We start from the raw sequence: 21,935 nt of genomic DNA, 5'->3' as shown, positions 1-21,935 counted from the left end.
ATCATCAGTATAGCAGCCTGCTGCCAACAGAGCAGGGAGCAGCTCTGTCTGCTGACCTCCTTCCTTGAATTGTCCTACCCAGGAGTTTCTTGGCTAGGCAGGAAGTCAGTAGCTGTCAAGTGCTGCTCAGCTGAGCTGGTAGAATAATCAGAGGGCAGGAAAATAACTAATTCATTCAAGCTGATATTCTGAACCTTCATTCTTTGTTTATGAGATTTAGCTTACTTTTAGAAATATATTGCTTCCTGTGCATCCTTCATACATCAGCTGTGAAAAAATGGAGTAGTCATTACTGACTTGATTTGTGCCCAGAGGTGAGAACTTGACTTCAGTGTGATCAGCATTTTGGAGCTGCTGACTTTTCGTCTTGAAGGTTGTTGACCATCAGAAGCAAAAAGGGGTATTTTCCCCCTCAAAGCAGCAGGCATTATTCAGTCAGGTTCACTCTGTAGGCAGCATTTTAGAAAAACATTTGCTCCTGAAGGATATGGAATTCATTGAGACACAATTGCATTTCCTGGAGATGCTTGTTCTGTGACTATCTTTTACTAGAAAAAAAAAAACAACTCACCTCTGGTGATACTTGTGCTCCAAGAGTTTCACCTAACATATATTACCCATCTGACATGAGGTAGATGATTAAAAAAAACCAAAAAAACCCTAAAAGCTGGAGGGCAATTGTTGCTCTCTCTCCAGGATGCCAACTGCTAAATAAAGATAAGTGCTTTCTGAGGCTTTTTAGTTGCAATAATTAATGTCCAGAATGTAGAACAAGAGGTATGTTTAAGACAATTTGGATGGATATGCTTGAGTTGTTGGTGCTCTTCAGCCCTTCAAAGTTTTTGGGTTGTAGGTACAAATGATCTAGTAAAATACTAGTGGGGTACTTACAATGAAAATATCCCAGGGACAAGCAGTGACAAGCAGTGACTGTTGCAGAGCACTTGCTCATAAGGTAGATGTGCACAAAATCTTGTTTAAATTGAGAAGATGCCAAACCAGCTACTCGTAACTCTTTGGTTTTTTTTCCTGAAGGAATTATGGTTCTGCTCTTTATGCCCAGCAAGAAGCCCTGGAGTTTGGCTGCCAGCAGGTTTTGTGGCTCTATGGAGAAGATCACCAAATAACTGAAGTTGGAACAATGAATCTGTTTCTCTACTGGATAAATGAAGATGGAGGTATGGTAACATAAAGCATGAAAACTTTAACAAAGTAGACATTTGGGACCGTAATCCACAACATGATTATTAGAATACAGATCATAATCTTTTTAATGAAGATGATTTAACAAAGAAAATGCCTATTCTCTTCTGAAAATTACTAGGTGACTGTTAGTTGTGAGAGGGGAGATTCTGGAGCAGCTGTGAGTGCTGCCTGCTGATAACAGACTAAACTGCTGGGCTAGTCCCCATGCTCAGAATGGCAGAGTTTAGCCATGCACAAGGTCACACATCAGCTTTGGTGTCAGCAGGATGTTTGATCTCCAAGGAGGTGTTGGCTCGGAAGCAGTGCAGACGTGCTAAAAGGCAGCTTATGGCTGTGCAACTCTTCAGAGACTGTATCTTTGAGTATGAGTGGCTCCCATCATCACGTGGTGACAAGTCAAATATTCCTGAACCTATCCAAAAGCGTTTCAGCATCCAATTGATGAAGAACTCTGTTTTCTTTGAAGAATTTGAAGTTTTGTCCAGTGGTGGCAGGGAGAGCGATACATGTCGGTCAGTGTCCTGTATCACTAATGCTCAAAAGATGTTTTCAAGACATCATTCTTGAACCTATTTTTACCTCTTTCTACCCACAGTCATCTCTGAGCAAGGTACATACCGATTAGAAAACTGTCTAGGTAATGAGCAGCCAACCATTTAGGCATCTCAAAACCACCCATTGGGGATGCAAGTGTTCAGTGCTTGAGATGTGATAGCTGCAATAACTGGTTATGGGTGATAGCTGTACCTGATAACTGGTTCAGACTACAGGCAAGTGAATAAAAGGATACCTCATGGCTTCCATGAATGCTGGCTCTCCATGAAAATGAAGTTCCTGCATTTTTGCATAGCAGCAGATGCAGGGGGTCAGACTGATTTCCTTGTAGTGCCCGGGGTACCTTTGAAAACTGTCAGCTTTCTGACAGCGCTCAGCTGCAGAAAACAGGCAACATTTTGTGGGGATAGCAGTGTGCTGTGGATAATGTAGTGTGATCAGGATCCAGCTACCTGACTCCCATCTCCAGTTTTGGTGCCTGTTCTTCTGCAAAATCTTTACCACTTTTGTAAGAAGAGAAATAATACTCCCTCAGTGTTGAATGAGTCTGCAAAGCTTTATGAATGAAGTGAAATATTAGACATTTTCTTGTTGTTACAGCAGCAGTCGATTTGTCAGTGTAGATAGATGGCCAAATTTATGCCTTGTGGAACTTTGCTGGAAAAACATGAAAATAGATTTTGGCTTGTTCTTCCCAGAGAAAGGACACTGAAGCGAGGACATAATTAGAATTCAATGTTCTCATTGTACTTAAACCAGGAATATGCTGGAATTATCCAGCTGCAGCACCGTAGTGTTCCAAAGATCTGCCAGTCACTGTGTTACCAGTGCACTGCTGAATGGTGCTATTGTGAGGTGGCTGTAGCAAACAACTTGTAATTCCTGCCACCCAAGCAGGCTGTGTGCTGGCAAACCTGTCATTTCACAGGACACGGGCATTATCCTCATGGGGCACTTCACTGTCTCCCAGGGTGCTGAGTAACTCTTTAATTTATGGGATCTTTGGCTGGCAATCACTCACACTGCATGCGTGTGTCATCACATACCTGCCTGTGGCTTTGCACTGGGATTTAGAGCATGCTTGTCATTGTGTTCTGCCACTTCACAAAGGACACTCAGGCTGTGGTTTGGTTTTGTTATGCAAATGCTGCAGCTGAGAGGGATCAAAAAAAGTGAGGCAGAAATTGCAGATCATCATCAAAAGAAAATGCCCTTCTTTGTGTGTTCTGAGGTCACTGCCGAGCTGTCTGAACTGCTCTGCTTGGTTTATAACCAAAGGCTCATCCCAGTAAAGCCTGGACTGGAGGACAGCCAGGCTTCCAATGGGAGTAGGCTTTCCTTGCAGCCTTTGCTGTATATTTTCAGTTACAGCATTGTGACTAAAGGTGACATGTTGTCCTGGATGGCAGGAGGAGGCTGAAAAAATATTTTGTTTGTAACATCAAGGACGGAGTAGGGAAAAAAACTGCTCAATTTTTGGTGAAATAGCGTGACTTGCTCTGTACTGTTCTTGTATTCTCACTGCTACTCTGAGGCTTATAATATGACCAAAACTGGATCCCCGCTGTTGCATAAATACAGGAATGTGATACTTCATTCATCAAATCATATTTACAGTTTATGTTCCCTAAGTGAAAAATTTAGTCACCCTACATCCCCTTTCACCTGCCTCTTCAGAGCATATAACTATCCCAGAAGCTCTTGACATTGAGACTTGCTTCCTGTCACAATGTCTGTTCTTCTGCCTAGAATATAGGCTTGGCTTTATGGAAAACTTTAAAATTTAAATATATGTCCAATCTGAAGATTGCTAACTATGAAATCTGTGTACAGTTTTGAAAAATTACGTTTCTTCAAAATGATCTGCAACCATTTGGGCTCTACTTCTATCTTTAATGTTAAGGCATTGTGAACAGTATTCAGGCATTATTTAATATTTTTGTGCTGCTGTTAAAATGGTGATTAATAGTACCCACTTCAAAATTTCATAAATTAAAAATTAAATCTGTTAAAAGATTCTCTGGAACAATCTGGTAAAATTTAAAGCAAGTTTGCGTAGTATTCTCTAGTTGGAACATTAGCTGTGCAACAGAATTGTCTTGTACAATTACATTACTAACAAGATCAGGATTGTAGCTTCTGTTCTAACAGAGAGCCCCAGCAATAGCATGGAGGGGGGAGCAGCAAATGAACGAGGTGGCAGACAAAGCCAAGGATGAAAAAGTAATTGAGGAAAGCAAATTAACAGACAGATGCCAAGATAGTGATTGCATGAGGGAAAAGTTGGAGAAAAGCTAAGGGAAGTAAACAAGAAAGACCCAGAACAAAGTGGTAGAAGTTAGCTGTTAATATTAGTGAAACAGGGTTTTCTGCATTCTCCTTGATCCTGGGGTTCACTTGGAATTTGTTATCACTTTGGCAAAATACATATTTAGGTGGATTTCTCAGGATTGTTACAGCATGACTAGTACTGAAGGCATCCCATGATTGTAATCTTACCTGCTCAGTATTCATAAGTACAGGTAGTGTAACAGGTGACGCTGTGTAATATGGAAGACCTCATTTTAAAAACCCCTTTAAACACTCTGATACAATTCTGTTGTTAGAGCAAACCCATACCAGGTTTAACAGGGCTCTGGGCAGACAGTATTACTGCTATAACAATAGCAGGAGTCAACTGAAGAGCAACCCTGACACTTCCCTTCAAATGCTTTTCTCCCCCTTTTTGCAACTATACATTTTAAGGCTTCTATCCCATCAAAACAATTCAGAAGGCAAATGGAGTCTGTGAGCTCACAGTCTGTTTTTTGGGAGATGGACAAACTGATGTCATATGGAGCTTGGTTTGGCATCAGTTCACAGAGAGGATGAGCTTTTGGCATGCCATGTTGGATAGTGTTACCATCTCTGCCGGATACCAGGGGAGCAGATGTTCCCTGGGTGGCCCCAGGCTGGTAGGCATCATATGTATACTTGACAGAATTCTACAGAGCAGCCTGTTTGGAACATTTTGAGACTTTCATGTCCTGTCTGCTTAGTGCTGTTTGGCGGCTGGTTTGGCCTGGCACCTTTTCAAACTAGCTCAAATCAGTTAATATATGTTATTGAGCTTAAGCAGGTCCTGGACAAGATCTGTGGCAACATCACCAAGCAGAGAAGTGTAATCACAAACTTTGGTATCAAAGTCCACAGTATTTGAAGTTTTCTGTTAAAGAAAGGAGTGTATTAGATTGTGACTGGGTCACAAATGCAGACTGTCAGGTTTTCAGTGTTTAGAATCAGGTGAGCCCCGTGGCTCATGGAAAGTTTTAAAGTCCTCACCTTGTGATAGTTGTGCCAGAATTAGGACCAGACATGCATCACAAGTAGGAATGATGCTAGACAGACTCCAAAAAGGCAACGCTGTTATTCCTGACTGTATGAGAAAGAAGAGATGGCTGCTGTATTTAGAAGTCTGGGATAGGTTGGGGAATGACACTGTGAGCTAGTCAAACCAGAGCAGAACATACAGCCTGTTCTGGGGCACCTTTTTGATACATTTTGGCATGGCAGTTTACACCTAATACTTACGTGTGTAAAGTTCCTCATAAAAGGAACATGGAAGCACTGGTATGAAAGTCCAAATTAATAAATTGAGGGGTGGCTGCATTAGAAAGTAACAGGTATTTCCTGAGAGAATGGATAGTGAGTAGCAGATTCAGTGAATTTATCCTCCACTTCCCCTATCCTGTCCCAGCTCCCAATACCCCCTCTTGCAGAGTGGGGGAGCCCAGGATATAATCAATCTGAAGCTGGCAGGCAGTGTTTATTCACAGAAATATCTTGTTGAGTGCTGAAAACAGAATTGAGCAGCTGAGCTCAACCTGCTCTCACAGACCAAGGACAAATACCATGTTTCTCTCTTCTACCCAGCTGCAAATATTCACAGGACCTATAGAAATTAATTTTAAAGAGAGGTTCTCCTTTGAGAAAGGTTCAGTCGAGCCTAGATTCAGTGATCCTTTTGCAACCAGGGAGAAAGGGGACATAAGATATGTATCTTCATGTTTTTATTGGTTTTTTTTATGTGACCTAGGTAAAAATATGCAAAACTCTTAATGGTTTGTGGATTATTGAGCAGGGATAGTATGCTTATAATGTCAAAGAAGAAAAAGGATTATAAATAGGGAAAGAAAATGGTTAGGGAAAAGTATGAAGAGTATTACTGAAAGACTGGATGTCTTGACTTAGTGAAAATTTGTGACTGTCTTAAAGGCTCTGTCTGAAAAGAGTAAAAGGTCAGTCTTCTCTGATAGTAGAAACGAGTGAGTACACTATGTGATGGTTTAAAATGAAAAAGATTAACTCTGATTGCTGCAGAGACCGGATGGAAGAACAAAGTCTACATACAAACTTGTGTTTTAAGTCAAGTATTTACCAACTATGGATTGTTTACCAAGTGTTTATTGTTTACCATTTATCTATAATTTCATTAGTTTTTAGATGAACTTTTATCTAATGTTCTTTTTCAAAAGCAAACAAGAAACACAAGCTAACAAACCGAACTAGTTGAACAAGTTGAATTATTGTTGTTGTATTTTTCTTAGGATTGCTCTAATTGTGTAAAGAGAAAATTAGCAGGGAAAAAGGGTGTCTAGACTACAACAAAAGATCATTAAGGAAGTCTCCTTCCAAGGAGGGTTGGCAAGATTTCCACTGCTTTGCTGTTTCAGTAAATGAACTTCAAAATTTTTGGTAAATGTTTCATATTGCTGCTGTAGAATGGATATACTAAATCCCATATTCCCAAATTAAATAAAACATTTCAAGGAAAGTTGTGATCTGCCCTGGGATCATCAGACATGGCTTTCCCTCTGCCTTTCTACTGTGAATTTGAAGACTGAACCATTTCATATTTTGCAGTAGTTGCACAGTGCAGTTATGCAACTCCTCAGTGTACAGAGGAGTAAAACCACCTACAAGGCATTAGGCAAGTATATATTAATGTATTAAATATGTTTCTTCCCCCACCCATGGAAGTGTACTCAAATGGTTTCAGACACTCAACAACAACTTACTTGAACTGAGTATCTGTTTGTGTTCTTGAAGAACTCTGCTAAATATGTTGCATCTTACTGGATAGGGAATATTTTTGATGCCACACAATCATGTAATATCCTGAGTTGGAAGGGACCCACATGTTTGGTGTATAATTAGTAAACTTTAGTTTGTTTTTCAACCAGTGCTTCTCTTTTGTTTGTCAGAAAATGAACTGGCAACGCCACCTTTAGATGGCATCATCCTTCCAGGAGTGACAAGGCAAAGCATTTTGGATCTGGCACGCAATTGGGTGAGCGTTTTGGCAGTAATGGCTTCAATTATCATGTTATAACATCAGCAGAAGTAAACATTTCTGGTGCTCAGTATCTTAAAGTTCAACTGATCTGGTTGAATCATAGGATCATAGAACAGTCTGGCTTCCTAGAATTGCACAATGGCCTGGGTTGTAAGAGAGCTTAAAGATCATCTTGTTCCGACCCCCCTGCCATGGGCAGGGACACCTTCCAGTATCCCAGCCTGCTGAGAGCCCCATCCAACCTGACATTGGAAAGGACCTTTAAAGGCCATCTATTCCAACCTCCCTGCAATGAGTAGGGGCATCTTCAACTATTGCTCAGAGTTGAGCTCTGAGTTGCTCTGAGTTCAGTTGTCAGAAACTCTGCTTTCAGGTTACCTCTGGATGGCACCTCTTCCCTTCAGCATGTCAGCCGCACCGCACAGCTTGGCTTTGCTGACAAAACTTGCTGAGCATGGATTCAATCCCTTTAATCTAATGGGAACTAAGGGCATGCTACTTCAGGGATTCTTAGGAACATCATCAGAATACCCACACCTGTCACGCAGAACAATACCAAGCTTGTTAAAGTAGCTCCGTATAGTATTTAACATGAAAATTGTAATTAAATCCACTGGTACCAGCAACTCAAAGCAAGGAAACAAAGAATTACCATGCATGACCATAGCTATACTTCAGTCATCAGCACATTATTTCTGCATTTAGTTCTCATGCTTCCAACCTTGTTTCTACTAACTAGCATGCAGCCTACCCAGCCACAGTTTTGAAGTCATCTGTCTGTTTCTCATTCCTGTTCTGTAGTGTAGCAATCCAAGAACTTATTGAACACTTGGGACTAGGTCACATCTTGAAATGCAGCAAACTCTTCCGTACTGTATTCAAAGGTTTTATTGCAGCCTGGGTAAGGATGCTGCACAGCCAAAGGCTCATCAAGCCCAGTATCCTGTCTGCTGGATTTGGCTGGGCTAATGCTTAGAGCGGGATAACAGGAGTAACACATACATGAAATGAAAATTTCAAAGTCTGATGTTTATTTTTTTTCTTGAAACACATCCCTTCAATTGATTCCTATGCATTCTTCACTCTTGTAGGTGGTAAAACTCTTCCAGTGTTAGACTGTCCAGTGCAAATGGCTTTACTCATACCTGCGGTACAATTAATTTTTGTGTGTGACAGCTGCATGCAGACTACACTGGAAAATTTCACTAGGGATTAAAAATATATATCACATAGTTGGCCTGGCAGTTGAAATTAATCAACAGAATGTATCTTGCTTAGGAGAATTCTGAGACTGGGATGCAAAGGCTCTCTTGATGTAATTGAGTAATTTTTGGACAAACTCGAATGTGCTAGAGACCGTGAGTAGAGAGATCCAGTGTCCCATAACAATTCTTCTATGTTATTCCATAATGTGATAATGATATTCTGCACCAAAACAGTGGCAAGTGCCACTTAATCATCAGCATTCTATCTGGCAAACCACTGGCTTCTTTGGGGGGTGTCCTTTGATGAAAATCTATCTTGTGTGATAGTGGGATGTTTGAAAAGATCACAAGATCAGAGTCAAGACTTATTGTCACTAGGCTAAAAGTTTTATTGGAAGTGTTTCAATCTAGAAAACAAAAGTACGAATGGTTTTAAACTCTTTACAATTCTTATGGTTTCTTCTTCTTGTGCAGGGAGAATTCAAAGTGTCTGAGCGATACATCACCATGAGTGACCTGACAGCTGCTTTGGAAGAGAACAGAGTAAAGGAGATGTTTGGTGCTGGAACAGCTTGTGTTGTATGTCCCATCTCTAAAATTTTATATAAGGGCAAGGTAAGGACATGTCTATTTTTTTTTACCCCTTTCCTTCTTTCTTCTGAATTTTATCACAATCAATTGCAACTGAAGCCAAAACCAGGGGAGATAGAAAAGATGCACTGCCTGGAGATGAACAGTGTCAGTATGTTGTTTCCCAAGTGAGTTACTGGCTGTCAGAAGGGAACTTTTCCTCTTGTCTTCTGGTGTTTTTTTAAATAGCTGAAAATATAAAATCTCAAGTTCTGGGAAAGTGAAAGAAAAAAACAGTTCCCAGCCTGTTTGCAAATGTAGAAAAATACATTATTCCGCATTTCTTTTATTCACTATTTTTTGCTAAGGTACCTGGGAAGGGTGAGGAGAGAAAAGACTTCCACAGGGAACCAAATTTCTGAGCCACTGCAGTCCTTCCTTCTCAAGTTCCTCTCTTCTTCACCCCTCATTGCAGGGATCCCAGCTCTGATGGAAGAGCTGTTTCAAGACAGTGCACAGCTGCTTTCACCTACTATTCACCATATGGGAGATTTCTCCTGCACAGGTGGAATTCCCCAGGCATTCAGACTGTTAAGCTGACTTGATGCTATTTAGTCAGCACAAAGTTAGTTCAGAGGACTAGGGATAGTGCAGCTGCATAAAAGCATTGTGCTTTGTCCTTTAAACATAAGTACAATAAATGTCTGTTGGGTGATATTTCCTGAATGAATAAAATAGAATAAATGTATTGATATTACCTGATGCTAAGATAATGAGACATCGAGGTGCCGAGTGGTAAGTACTGTCAGTATAAGTGTTGTATTTCTACACAATATACTTTGAAATGAAATACTGTATATAATATTACTACTCTTGCCTGCACAATATTCCCTCCATTTCAGGCAGATCTCTTGGAAGGCTTAGATTTGCCTTTATTGAACAATAGCATAACAATTTAGCTCTCTAGCTTTTCACTGGCTCAGCAATGCCCTCCTGTTTAAAAACAACCAGCTAACCAAAAACCCAACAAAAATCCCCAAACCAACCACCCTTGCCTGCTCATAAGGAGGGCTGGCCAGTATGATAAATATTTATTAAAATTTTTGGCAACCGTAAGGTATTCGTATATATGTAAAGCTATTATTACATGTTATTCTCTTTCTCTCCCCTTCTCCCTCTTCTTTATTCCATGCCAGCACTTGCATGTTCCAACAATGGAGAATGGGCCTGAGTTAACAACCCGTTTCCTGAATAAGCTAAGTGATATCCAGGTAAGGTGTTTCCTCTTCTATAATGAGATATAATAATAAAAGGTGAACATTTTAAAGCTTTGGAAAACAATCTTTTTGGTAGTGATGCTATAGGTGACATTATATAATAATATAGATTCTTTTGTCTGCTGTGATTATTCTGCCAATTTTCTTTCCTTGAGAAAGTATGATAGTGATGAAGTATAGTATAACTTTTCCCTATTCATCTTGGAAGCTGCATAAGAGCTGCAAGATATTGCTGTTATCAGTGAAATCTAATGCTGTTGTTAGAGGTTGCTTTTTAAGGGAAAAAGACAGGATTATGAAGCATCTTAACCACAATCACAACTGAGTACAGGTTAATCAATAAAGAGATGGGTGAGGCAATAAACACTCACTGGGCACAGCCAGCTGATCACCATTTCCATTTCTCATTATCTTTCCAATCAAACAGTCTCTTCTTCTTAAAACAGTTCCGTCCTCTGACATTTGGTAAATATCAATGTCTGTTTGGAATCTGTGCTTTATCTCCATGTCTGGGCATAGGAACCAATACTCAGGTAAAGTCAATGAGCAGCAGGTGATGGCCCTTCTTATTTAAGTTGCCTGGGTTTTCTTCCTTATTTAGTGTAGTTCATGGTGTGGGGGATTTGGGGATAGGAGAAGGTCTTGGCCCTTCAAGGGCCTTACGAAGCCCCTTTATTTAAGATCTGATAGCAGTTGCTTGGCAGTATTGTCAGGATTTCTTCAAATTGATTCTGATGGTTTCCATTCTACATTTTTGGCTCAAAGCGTTCTTAGATTTGCTACTAAAATTTTAAACTTCCTGCCGGTAATCCTGTGATCTGTGTCTTTCTCCATTGAGATAGTGAGTAGTGTAAGACAAGTTTATCCAGTCTTTTCCCTGAGGCATCCTTCCATGCCCCCCTCCCTGGTCACAGAATCTCAGAATGGGTCAGGCTGGAAGGGCCCACCATGGTATTTAGTCCCACCTCCCAGTTCCAGCAGGGCCATCCCAGAGCACATGGCACAGGACTGTGCCTGGACAGTTTTGGAATATCTCCAGTAAGGGAAACTCCACAGCCTCTCTGGATGATCTGTTCCAGTGCTTGGTCACTGCACAATAAAGAAGTTCTTCCTCATGTTCAGGTGGAACTTCCTGGGCATCAGTTCCTGCCTGTTGCCTCTTGAGTTATCACCGTTTTTTTCCACCACTGACCAAGGCTCAGGAGGAGGCTGAAAAAGTGTGGATTGTTACTACACTGTATCTTTCTTGGACCTTTTCACTTTACTTGCCTGTTGATATGGACCTTTTCACCTTTCAGCTGTGTACATAGTCTGTGTTCATCAGTTACATGCCAGGAGTAAATTTGTTACTCCTGGAAAAATGCTGGACCATTATGTATATGCTTACTTCCGGGTTCTCTTCCTTCTTTAAAAAAATCAGGAGAGTTAGAACACATAATCATTGAAAACGTGATTTTAAAGAGACTGATGGTTGCTTCCCTTATAAGAGTCAATCAGTGGTTGCTGGTTGTGTCTCTTCACCTTTCTATCTGTGGAGAGATGGGCTCATCTGGAAGGACTCCAGGATGTCGCACAGAAAACAATGCTGCAGCACAAAAAAGGGACTATATAGTATTCTTAAAATGTCAGAGGAGAATCTTTGACCAAGATCGTCTATGTTCTCTACCAGGAGTAAAAAATAAAAGATCTCTCTGCAGTATCATTGGACTAATGTCATATCATTTGGGCAATCTGAGGCTGTTAATTCCAAAAAATCTTCCAGTTTTGAAGAATAAAATGCAATGGAAATAGCAGTAAAACACAGCTTTGCTCTCTGTGCTGTTCTGTTGCCTGAACTGAGGCAGTGTATCCATTTCATGTTGAACAATGGGAATTTGTAAAAAAATAAAAATTCTCAGCACCACCATGTCCTGCATGTGAACCTGTGTCCAAGAGGTGCAAGCTCCATATCCACTGTCATTATACCCCTTCCCTTGTGCACAGTACATGCTTCTTTTATTATTTTCATATTTTTTCAGTATTATGTTTCCAAGTCTGTGTTCATGCTGTCCATTGTTCTTTTGCAAGTCTGCCATGTTCAACAGGATGTCTTTGGATGTGAACAGCTGTTCAGTGGAACCAGAGCTGGAGTGACAAATTAGAAACTCATGGGCAGAACTGATTCAATTTCTCATGCCAGTTGAGAGAGACAGTGGTGGCACTGCAATACACACTTCCCTTCCTGTCACTGAGTAGATATCGTGATTACTGAAGGCTGATAAAGACTTCAAATTAAAGCATGTACATTATATAAATTAATGGTGTGCTTATGAATGAATTAGTGCACTCTTCCATAGCTGCTTGAGTTAGTAGATTTAGGGATGAGGTTCTTTCTCTGGGAATACTCACACTGAAATACCACTTATATTTTTCTGTGGATTTGCATCCATTCTTTGAGAATAAACAAGCTTTTACTATGCCCTTTAAAACATAGGTTAAGGTGCAACTTTGAAGGGATGGATAGAAAGTCAGACACATTGCTTATGTTACATGTTATTAAATACATTTAAACACTGCAGTCAAAGCAACAGAGAAGAGACATTTAATCAAACCCCTTTTCTTTCTCTGGGTAGGTCAGTGGAAAACAACCAGGAAAGGACAATGTATGTGTTAATTTTTACAAAGAACGACCTGGAGGTGGTTGACAGTGGAAGAGGGATGGGATTGACTAGCCTGAGGTCACAAAGCCGTTGACAGAATTAAAAAAGGAAGCCAAATCTGCTTTTATTTGCAGAAAGAAATGATCTTCATTGAGTTATCACATCCTAATTCCCCTTTTAATTCTGGAAGCAGATGCAAACTGTAGTCAAATGGCAACTCAGACTGGTCCTTGAAACAATTTCTGTATCAGAACATTAGATGATACTACTGCCTAAAGATAGCAAAATTTACGAATAACTGCAGCTGCAGAATAGGAACAGCAGAATTAGTAATAAAAAGGAAAAGTAGATGTGATGCTTGTGAAGGTCAGTTAGAGGCCTTGCCTGCTAAAGAGTAAAACACAAGCACACTGAGCACCATTCCTTTGTGGATCTAGAAGTGTGTTTCTTCTGGCTCATCCTGATTTGGAGCTGTTGTCTTTTCCCTGCTTTTAGTGATCTGTTATCTCTTTTCCTGCTGGTGCAGAACCTGTACAGAGGAACTTCCTCTTCTCCTCTGTGGAGAAATTAGGTGATCTTTTTAGCCTACATAGAGCTTCTAAAATCAGTCTTCATCTCATGATTGAGAAAGTGTTTTCAAGCTCCCTGAACATAACGCTATCAGGGAAAGGACTCCCTACTCCCATCTGCTGCTGTCTCTCCACCTCTGAATTATTTACCTTCTTGAGCCCTGTGTGTGTTTTGGGGTCTATATGGAGCATTGTTTACAGGACTGGTGAGAGAGCTTTAGAACATGGAACCAGTCTAGCAATCAAAAGTGCTGCCTTGGGGCTATATCCTCCCCTGGAAGGGATATGGCTGCATGCCATGGGTTGCCTTCATTTCTGCTTGTTGATCTCATTCGTTTGTATACAGAAAGACAACTTGTTTTATTTTGGATTACAATTCTCCCTAATTGTACTCTGTGGGATTTGTGATGGTTTTATTTCACATTCAATCAGAATGTTTTAATAAAAAGCCACCTTGACAATAAAAAGAAATAAAATGAAATGTGTTTGTTTATTGGAGCTTGAGCAGGGGCATACTTATGAGTGAATTAGTGAGCAGGCCTCAGGGAGTAACTGCATTAAACTGGTGGAAGTGAAGCAGGACTGTTCTGTGTCGTCTGTAATGAGTATCAGCATTGCCCCTTCCTAAACCACCTATTGTAATATGGATAAAGCAAGCTATCTTTAGGCTGTGCCAAATCAAAGACAGAAGCAATGGCTTAAGAAATAATGTAAACTACTCTCAGAGCAATGGATATGAATGTTTTTGAGGATAGATCTAAGAAGTTATCATAAACATACACTGGTTCTTTTAACTTTTATTCTTAAACTCCATTTTTTGCTTTGTTTCAGTATGGAAGAGAAGACAGCGATTGGGCAGTGCTGGTGTCATGAAGGTGGCAGAGTCCAGACCCTGCAGACAGACCTGACATCTGAATAATGACAACTTCTGTAGCTGCCAGTGCGTAGCATAGTCTCAGTATCAATTTGCTCCCCAGGATGATTGTTTCCACAATCTGGCAAATATGAACACAATCATTTTGATTTCTACTGTAATCCTGTTGGTAGAAGCCTGTCTTCTTGGTAGAGGTGCTAAATGTTAGCAATAGAACTTTCCTAATGGTTTTCTTAGTGCCTCCTTATATACAGTCTGATAACTTGTAAAATGCTCTTCAACTGCTCTTCAGTTTGGTTTGTTTACTGCCACCATCAGCAGAACATGTGTCACATGAGGGTGTTGTTGCCTGTTAGCTGCCCACAGGGTTCTGTTGACATTATTCTGCCTTTTGCTCTGTGGTTGGGAAACAAATAGGTTTAGCCATACACTCCTTCCTTTCATACTCTGCTTGTATGGGAGATTCCTGAGTTTGCATAGCCTGGTAGATGCCCTCATACTCTGTCCAATAACTCTGGCCTTTAGCCCAAAATTCTCTGAGTCAGTCTAGCCTGTAAGATAGTCCATGGGGATGTGCAGTGGCTGCCTGGGCAGTGCATAGCTCTCTAATAGTTGAGTACATCCTTCTAGACATGATTTAAAAGGCTGGGTCAGACCCTGCTGAGACAAAAATTCCCTTTTGGCCTAGCACAGAGCTGGGTTCTGCAGACACAGTGTTGCCTTCCAGGTGAGTGTCTAGAAAATGAGATTAGACAACTCTGGCTGCGAAAATTGAACCATTCTTCACAGCAACCAAAACTTTGGATTGAGGAATTTCTTTCATCATCCACTCACATAATTTAAGTCAGCAAAATGTTTTTCTTGTCCCTTTCACGTACTTGCTGTATCCAGCCTCCACTGACACGTGTGCTGTAGAAGGGCCTTCCTGTTAAGGAACAAGCAATGTTGTCAACAGAAAATGTCTAGAAGGAAAGAGATTTCATTCAAACCCTTATTTCATTCTGGTTAAGCAGATAATTCATATAATGCTGCTTTCTCACATGCAGTCTTGATGCTTTGGAAGCAAGACAGAGCATGTAGCCCATAGCTGGGGAAGTTCGTTCTGCAAATGCTCACTAACGATCATTCTGTAATATTTATTAGCTTTCTCCTTCTGCACACAGCTTTGCTGAACAGCTTTAAGATACCTCTTGCCAAAAAGGATAACCATATTCTGTATCAATGTTCCAAAGTGCTACTTCAGTATAAAACTAGTGGAACTTTATTGACACTTTATTGGAGTCCTATAAGAAGTAAAAGTGAAACATTTATTGTTCTAGTTTGCAGTAGAGATGCACCAATATTAAGGGAAAAATTTAGCACTTTAATTTTTTTAAGACCAACAGTATCTCTCCCATGCTTTCTAAGTCCTTCGTAGTTACTGGCATGTGTTAACATAGTTTTAAAAGGAAAGTATAATTTCTAATGGACCATCCATGCCTTATGCAGCTGTTAAAGAGCAGCCTTATGGCTTCCTGTTCATTTTTGGTCACATTTTGAAGATCCCTCCTTAGCCATCACTTTCTTTTGCTCCCTCAGATCATGACTTTTCCTGTCTTTAACTGCAGTCCAATCTGATCTTTTAATGAAGAACAGTTGAAGGTTCTCTCTGACAATGTAACTATTGTTAAAATTGATGGATTTTTTTTTCTTTAGACTACAGCTTCAAGCACAAAATGTTGTTTCACTTACAGTAGCCATAGTGTTGTGACCATTTGAATCTGTATCATGTGCGGTTCTTTGTTCAGTATCTTACTATGTGTTACAAGCTGCTGGTAGTCTTTCCTTTTATTTCATTAGATGGGTGGAAAAATTAACATGGGGAATATGTCAAGATGCAGCATGGGGTAGAGAGTTTTATCCAACAAGACCAGTATCGAAATTAGAGTGCCTTTAACCAGAGTGTGGCATGGAGCTGTCTAAAGATTATGTAATGAGCAACCATATGTGGCTTACTGGTACTGAACTATCTAATCTTTCCCTTAAGTTCATCTTTGATTTAGCAGCAAAAGGAAAAGTGAAAATATCTAACTTCAGATGTGTGGCAGAGTGGTTGTGCAATACCTTAACATCTCAGCTTTGATGGAGTTGATATGTGATACCGTATATCGAAAATCCCCATGAAGGCCTCAGTATACCAGCAGTAATCTATTCACTAGGCAGAATGAATAAGGACCAGTTAGAAGAATTATTTTACTGAAATGTAAACCTGAAAGTTGCATAAAACTCTTCTTAAATTGGTTGCAAGTCATTTAACATGAAGAAACCAGGTGGTTTCATTTGTTGTGCTTTGCACTGTTTCCCACACTGACCAGAGGGACACCTCTCTTTTTTTTTGCTCACGGAGACCTCAAAATGAGGAGAATTGATAGTGGAATGACCCACAGAAATGAGTGGTCTTTTCTTGCAGGGAAGAATGAAAACGTGGAGTGTGTGTATGTTAATTGTTGTCTTTAATACCTTGGTTAATTGCCTTACTCTGTCAACTCAAAGCTGTGCTTGTTTCCAAGTGGAATCCAGGGCAATAGGTTATAGATTTTAAACTTTGAAACCTAAGTAAGAGAGCTGACAGGTCAGTATAGCACAGGGAATTCTTCTGATGTTGAATGCTGTCCTAGTCTGAATTCTGGCACTGCATTCTATCCCGTTAACCAAAGGAAAGAAATAATATGTGTAAATAACAATCAGTATTTGATATTGCATTCTCCTTGTTTTCGCTTGTAAAATTTAGGAGGGAACTGTGGTATTCCCTGAGCTAATAACAGATTGTAAAAGAACATCTGCACATCTTTTCTCCATGTGCCCTATTTGTTTAATTGCAACAGATTTACATAGAAAGAGTATGGTACATCATAACTAGGCAATTATCCATTCTTCATCACTTAGTTATGGTTCTGGTAATTGATCATTTAAGACATAAGATAGTCTAACATTAGGAGAATTTGAAACTGTTCAAAAAAGATCAACAAATTAATATTGTTGTGTGGTATTTGCATAATTGGCTGCAATTATTTAATGTTTAATTGGGTTGATCAAATGAGATTCAGCCTTTCACATGCTTATGTTTTACAAACACTGGTACTTTAAAATGATAATAATGAAATCTAATTTTCATATGTTCTTTCTTCTCCCCTTCATTCTTTTGATTATTATTTTCAGTATTGAGCATGTCCTTAATTTTCAGTTTGGTTAGCATGATCCATGCCTAGGAAAAAAATCCTTCAAATAACAGAATTTTCATGAAATTGGCATTTCACACAAGCTGTCCTGGTGCCAAGATTTATGGCTTCAGCAATTGGCATTACTTAACCAGATTGTTAACTGCAGTGAGGGCAAATTCGCTGAGAATTTACAAGGACAGACCCAGGTGAGGATGCTAATAAAGGTTCCTAGGGTAGATAATCTGTTCAGTCCCTAGCAGTGCAAAGCAAACATTATTTTTCTGGGATATAGAAGAGAAGTCTGATAAGACAAAAGCAAGGTAGTGGGATCTCTCTACCCAGCTGTTGTTTACACCTGTTCAACTCTTTCAAGCCAAAAAGCAGTTATCAGCCACTCCTCTTTGTACATGACCTCTTGTTTGGGTTTGCCTGATTCAACATAGAGATACCATAGATCCTTTCCTGTATACTTATTTTATATTATTTATCCTCAGGCATGAAAAATGGTAATTTGGAAAAATGATACTTGAAAGTCATTTGGAGTGCAAGTTATTTGAAATGTCTGTCTTCCAAGAGGTAGACAGAAAAACAGCTGAGACTGATCTCAGAGCTGCTTAATTAAAGGAGGAACCCTCTTGAATTCAATGGCCTCTCCAAAACAATCTGCATAATCCCAGCAGATTTCTGAGTGTGAACTGTCTGTTCATTGTGCCTTGCTATGGAATAGAATACAAAGATGTACAAGGATGGTGGCACAGCCTGGCAGACTATGGTACAATGTCTTTCTCTGCATGGGATCCACCCTACTGAGGGTAAATTTTAATGTTCTGGTGGCAAGCTGATATCCTGAGAGTGGCAGCTGTAATGATGGCTGAGCATGCCCTGAGAGAGCTGTTCTTTGTTGTCTTTCTCTCCCTTTCACACAGACTTGAACCCCTTTTCCCCCAGCCTTCTATTGTTGTCTCGTATTTAAAAGTGACTATTTAAGCAAATTTCCATCCTTCTTGCTTTTAGCAGTAGTAAAAGTTAAAAACAAAAACAAAACCAGTAGGTTTTTTTCATATTCCGGGTTTTGAGGGATCAGACTTGTGCTTTACCACTGGAACAGGTAATCCCTGAACAGACTGCCAATGACTGGATAAGTTATCTAAACTCTTTGTAAGTGCAGAGTAGCAGTACTACCACTTACACCACTTTTAACTCTAATCCAAACTTTTGGATAAAACCTTATTTTATTACAGATCAAGTTAAGCTTTCCAGAAAAAGCTTTTTAAGGAACAAGAAAGATGCCATATAAAGTCCAGTATTTCAGGCATTACATTAGAATAGACTAACTTGATTATGCAGAGAAAAATGTTATTCAAATGAGAAATACATTCAGGGTTTGCTGCGTAAACCCATAAATGTGTAACATATGTAGTTCAGAAATAAAAACATCAGAATACAGAATGATCTTGACAAGAGAATTCACCTCAAACTGGGCTATCCTATTAAAAAGTGATGCTTGAAGGAATCATGACACCTCTCAATGTAAAGCATGGGACTATTTTAGAGGTGCACTTGGTCATGTAGCGCTGAGACAGACCTCTTCATCAATCTTGACCAAAAATTTGCTGAGCTGCAGTGCTTACCAATTTGGAAGTGTGAAAGACCTATGTTTTACTGTATTTTTTCTCTGTGTTTAAGATTTGGAAAGATAATTCATAGGTCCTAAATCATGTAAGCTAAGAAGCTTCTTAATGAGTTATTTGTATTTTTAGCCATAAGAACAAAAGAGAATACTGGCATTGCATTGGTGAAAAATACTGTTGTAGCAGTCCTCCTGTCCATGCCTTGCTTTGAGCATGATGTTTATTAGTAGGAATTCCAGGATATTTTCTCTGACTGTGCAAAATCTGAGTGCCATCTATAGTACACTTGGCAGATATATCCCCAGCTCTGTAAACAAAACTAACCTGGCATTACCTTGAGCTAGAACAGTCAGGTATATTAGGACTTAGAAGATGAGGAACAATGCTGCATTAAAGTAGTAAATAGATTTGAAGTAAGGTTAGTCAATAGATTTGGAATTAAGTTTTGGAATTAGTAGCTCAGATAAAGAGAAGTCTCATTAATCACTCTAGCAAGGTTAACCACACCCAAATATACTAAAAATAATGGTAGTTCTATTTACCAGTAGTAACAGCATGGCTCTCTCTGAACATGAATTTATACTCTTTGCTTATCTTAAAACTTAATTTATCATGTCTGATTTTAACCACAATCCTGCATTTTCATGCCGTGCTTTTAAAAAAGAAAAGTCTCTTAAAATTCATGTTCGTGGGAAGATCTTAAGGAGGATTTAAGACCTTGATATAGAATTTTAAGCCTTTAAAATATCTCTGGGTAAAGTTAAGGCAGAAACAGAGAAGACAACTTTGTGGAAGTATTTGACTAGTGTTCCAAGTGGTTTACCAACACTGGCCATTTTTGGTTTTTACCAAACAGGTAAAATGCAGGGAATAGTTGATAAAATAAGCTTATTGCTTGTTTTTCTAAGCAGGAGTTGGGGAAGTTTCTAAGAGCTGTCTCTCTTAACACTAACTGTGTAGTTCTTGATTCTGTCAGGCTTAGAGCAGTCATGTCAGGGAGAGGTGGAGGAGCTCAGAAGCTTATCTCAAGCGGTACTGTCTTGCAGAAACAGATTTTCTTTCATTGTATGATCAAAGTGATCAAGGTATGAACATGGGATCTTTTAAACTTTGCACCTTTTTATAAAACTTTTGTTTTTCATTTTAGAATTCTGGTACAGTGTTGCTGAACTATTATCTTACACTATCATATTTCAGTAGCTTATAGGAAGAAAGCAAACATTCTTATTCTTTATGTAATCACCTTTCTGTATGCCAAATCCCCTGTTCACTATGATTCAGTTGCCACTAGAATCGTGATCACTTCAGGTGAAATAACTGCACCCTACTTGTACTTCTAATAAGGACTAAATGCTTGCAGCAAACACCAGAGCAGTAAGTGAAGTCTGCTGTGGCCAGAACAGCATGCCAGGAGCAAGAGTAAAAATACCCATCAGGTCAGTGAGGGCAGGAAGTCAGAAGAACATCATTGCCATTCTTGTTCAGTCCAACTGAGAGATACCCAGGTACACCAAAAGTCTAGCAGGATCAGAGATTGGTGTTGATATTTAAGAATGCTCTTACTCAGTTGCTTAAATACCTACATCTGAGCCTACATTTTCGTAACTTGGGCCCCTGTATCTTAACTGGAACCTGCAACATACTTTATATGTTGTAAAATGGTGGAATATTTGGTCAAACAGGTAATGCTCTGTACCGTCTAACAGGTCACTGCTGTATTCTCTTCCATAATTTGTATTAAGCCCGGTGGTTGACTAGAACTGCAAGTAGGAGGCAAACACATCGTTAACACTATTTCATCGTCAAGGATGTTCACAAAGAGTGGATCTATTCCCTTCATCTCCCAGGGAGACGGCTTAGACTCACCTTGGCCACTGGGTGACAAAATGTAAAAGGTTCTTTGCCATAATGGAGACAAGTGAGAGTTTTATCTGAAGCTATATACAGACAGTTTCTGTCGAGGCAGAAATTTGGAAAGCCAGAAGTCCTGATCTACTTGACCTTTGAGGCGTTTAGAAGGGTGCAGTAGTAGTTACTGAAATTTTAGCACATAAGCAGTGGGAAATTAGCAACTTACAGAGAGAGAAGTAAACACCTCTGAAGGGTCTCTGTTTTCTCAAATGTTGAAAGTTAACTGGGTATTTTACAAGAATCTGAAGTATATAAAAGCAGTAAAGGACACATGTGTGAAAAAGTACTGGATAAACTAAAGGAAACTCTACCTCATTCTTCTCTAAAGGTTTTGTAGAAGCACAATTAAGCGCTCCTAATGGCATTGTTACGTACTGACCATCTGGCATGAAAGAAGCACTGTATTTGTATGTCTATAAATCCTGTAAGAGCTGTATTTTGCTGGCAGTAGAAACAGTCTATACTCTTTGCAGTTTTCCTCATCAAATCTGTAATTATGCAATGTTTCTGTCTCCAATAAAGAAATTTAATTGGCACCTGTTTGTGGCGTGTTATGAAATCATCAGTGTTGAATACAGTTAACTAAGTGTAATGATCCCATAGATGGGAGCTGCTATGAAATAAATTCTTGAAGGCTGGATTAAAAGAAAAAAAAAAGCTCCTGGATGAAGTGTGGCATGTAAGAACAGCAAAGCAAGACTCAAGTGGCAGACATGCACCTACCCTGCCAAGCCCGGAGGCTGAGCCAGTTATCTCACTTACAGTAAAATGCTGGACAAATTAAGCAGCAAAAGTACCTACCTGCTAACCATGTAGTCATGAAACAGTTTTTAATGTGCCAGGACTGTGTAGCAGTGATTGAATACAGCTCCCATTCTAAGGGTTTGTGGGTGATGAAGTCAAGGGAGAGAATGCCAGAAAACGGCTTTATACTTGGAGCACTTACTTCACAGGGCATTTTTG

At 39.6% G+C, this 21,935-nt stretch overlaps 1 protein-coding gene across 3 annotated transcripts in view; it reads left to right on the top strand.

Moving 5' to 3' along the window:
• The window catches only part of BCAT1 (branched chain amino acid transaminase 1), a 60,740-nt gene extending 39,232 nt beyond the window's left edge, over positions 1 to 21,508 (top strand). For all 3 annotated transcript variants that reach the window (XM_069003508.1, XM_069003509.1, XM_069003510.1), the window contains 5 exons: positions 1,036 to 1,178; positions 7,005 to 7,090; positions 8,776 to 8,916; positions 10,068 to 10,142; positions 14,188 to 21,508. In XM_069003508.1, the coding sequence (XP_068859609.1) occupies positions 1,036 to 1,178; positions 7,005 to 7,090; positions 8,776 to 8,916; positions 10,068 to 10,142; positions 14,188 to 14,229 (487 nt within the window). In that variant the 3' untranslated portion in view covers positions 14,230 to 21,508. The remainder of the gene's footprint in view (positions 1 to 1,035; positions 1,179 to 7,004; positions 7,091 to 8,775; positions 8,917 to 10,067; positions 10,143 to 14,187) is intronic.
• Positions 21,509 to 21,935: the final 427 nt, after the last annotated feature.

The sequence above is a fragment of the Aphelocoma coerulescens genome, chromosome 1A (genome assembly GCF_041296385.1).
Source record: "Aphelocoma coerulescens isolate FSJ_1873_10779 chromosome 1A, UR_Acoe_1.0, whole genome shotgun sequence".
Classification (NCBI taxonomy): domain Eukaryota; kingdom Metazoa; phylum Chordata; class Aves; order Passeriformes; family Corvidae; genus Aphelocoma; species Aphelocoma coerulescens.
This window is presented reverse-complemented; position numbering and strand designations above follow the sequence as displayed.